General features: G+C 42.8%; 1 protein-coding gene across 1 annotated transcript; it reads left to right on the top strand.

The window, feature by feature from the left end:
• On the top strand, window positions 1–869 carry CTXN3 (cortexin 3; the record flags this gene model as incomplete). The annotated part of the gene is made up of 1 exon (XM_083577245.1): window positions 1–869. One exon carries the CDS (start codon window positions 1–3, stop codon window positions 292–294), a length of 294 nt encoding a protein of 97 aa, XP_083433371.1. The 3' UTR covers window positions 295–869.
• Between the last annotated feature and the right edge of the window lie 501 nt (window positions 870–1,370).

Consider the following 1,370-nt stretch of genomic DNA (forward strand, 5'->3'; position numbering starts at 1 on the left):
ATGATGAAAAGAAGAAGACTGTGGAATTCCTTCGTTCCTCTTTCCTGGAGAATGGATGGTGAGCCCTTCACCTCTGCCTTCTTCTCTTCTGGGAACATTCCCGCAGAAACCGGCATCACCCTGGAACAGAAAACAACCTTTGTCTTTGTCGTTTTGTTATTCATTTTCCTCGGAATCCTCATTGTCCGGTGTTTCCGGATCCTCCTTGACCCCTATAGGAGCATGCCAACCTCTACCTGGGCAGATGGCCTCAACGGACTAGAGAAAGGACAATTTGATTATGCCCTGGCTTAAAAACCAAGGATGCAAAAACTTTATCGATAAGTCTCTGTCATGTGGAACACGTTTCTCGCACAGGCAAAAATATTAGGGCGTTGTTTTTAGGCAGCTGTAAGGCAGGTGTGGGGAATCTTTGGCCCTCCAGATGTTGGTGAACAATGTGGTCAATGGTTATGCTTGCTGGAGCTGTAGTTCATCAACATCTGGAGGGTCAAAGTTTCCCCACAGCTGCTTATGGGAAACCAGCAATTTCCTCCAAGAAGAAAAGATGGAAATTTTTCGTATGCAAAATTCAGCTTTGGGTATACAACGCACACAATATCTTTTAGCTCAGACAGCACTTTGATTTGCAGCTGCCTTATTTCTAAAAGGAGATGGCTCTTCCCTCTCTCCCCCCTCACCTACCTCTCCAAACCTTTAATGAGCATATCCATATTTAAAAGCAAGCATGTGATTTTTGTGGCTTGTGTGTGGACATTAGGTAATGTTTTTCGAGCACAGGCAAAAAAATGTATTTCCACTCCACTTGTCCCTCTTACCAGAAAGGTAAAAGTTTCTCAGCAACCTTAATTAAAGATTGATAGCTTCAAGGGCTGATTTCAGTGGAAAATATGGCTCACTCACAGTACAACCTTGATTAGGAAACCATGACTGAAATCATAGATATAAATCAGGAGTGCCTTTCCAAGTCTGAAGGTATATAATCTGCTTCGTTTCAAATTATAGTAGGTTCTTTTAGGTTTGTTTCATGTTGGGTCAGCTGTAGCAATTTTAGTTAAACTCACTAAAAATATGTATATTTTTTTAAAAAATGCACATCTGCTCCCAGTACAGTGGTACCTCGGGTTACATACGCTTCAGGTTACAGACGCTTCAGGTTACAGACTCCGCTAACCCAGAAATAACTCAGGTTAAGAACTTTGCTTGAGGATGAGAACAGAAATCGTGCTCCGGTGGCACAGCAGCAGCAGGAGACCCCATTAGCTAAAGTGGTGCTTCAGGTTAAGAACACATTCAGGTTAAGAACAGACCTCCGGAATGAATTAAGTACTTAACCCGAGGTACCACTGTAGTGCTGTCTGGACAGAGTT

This window comes from Podarcis filfolensis (assembly GCF_964270895.1).
Source record: "Podarcis filfolensis genome assembly, chromosome: 11".
Taxonomy (NCBI): Eukaryota; Metazoa; Chordata; class Lepidosauria; order Squamata; family Lacertidae; genus Podarcis; species Podarcis filfolensis.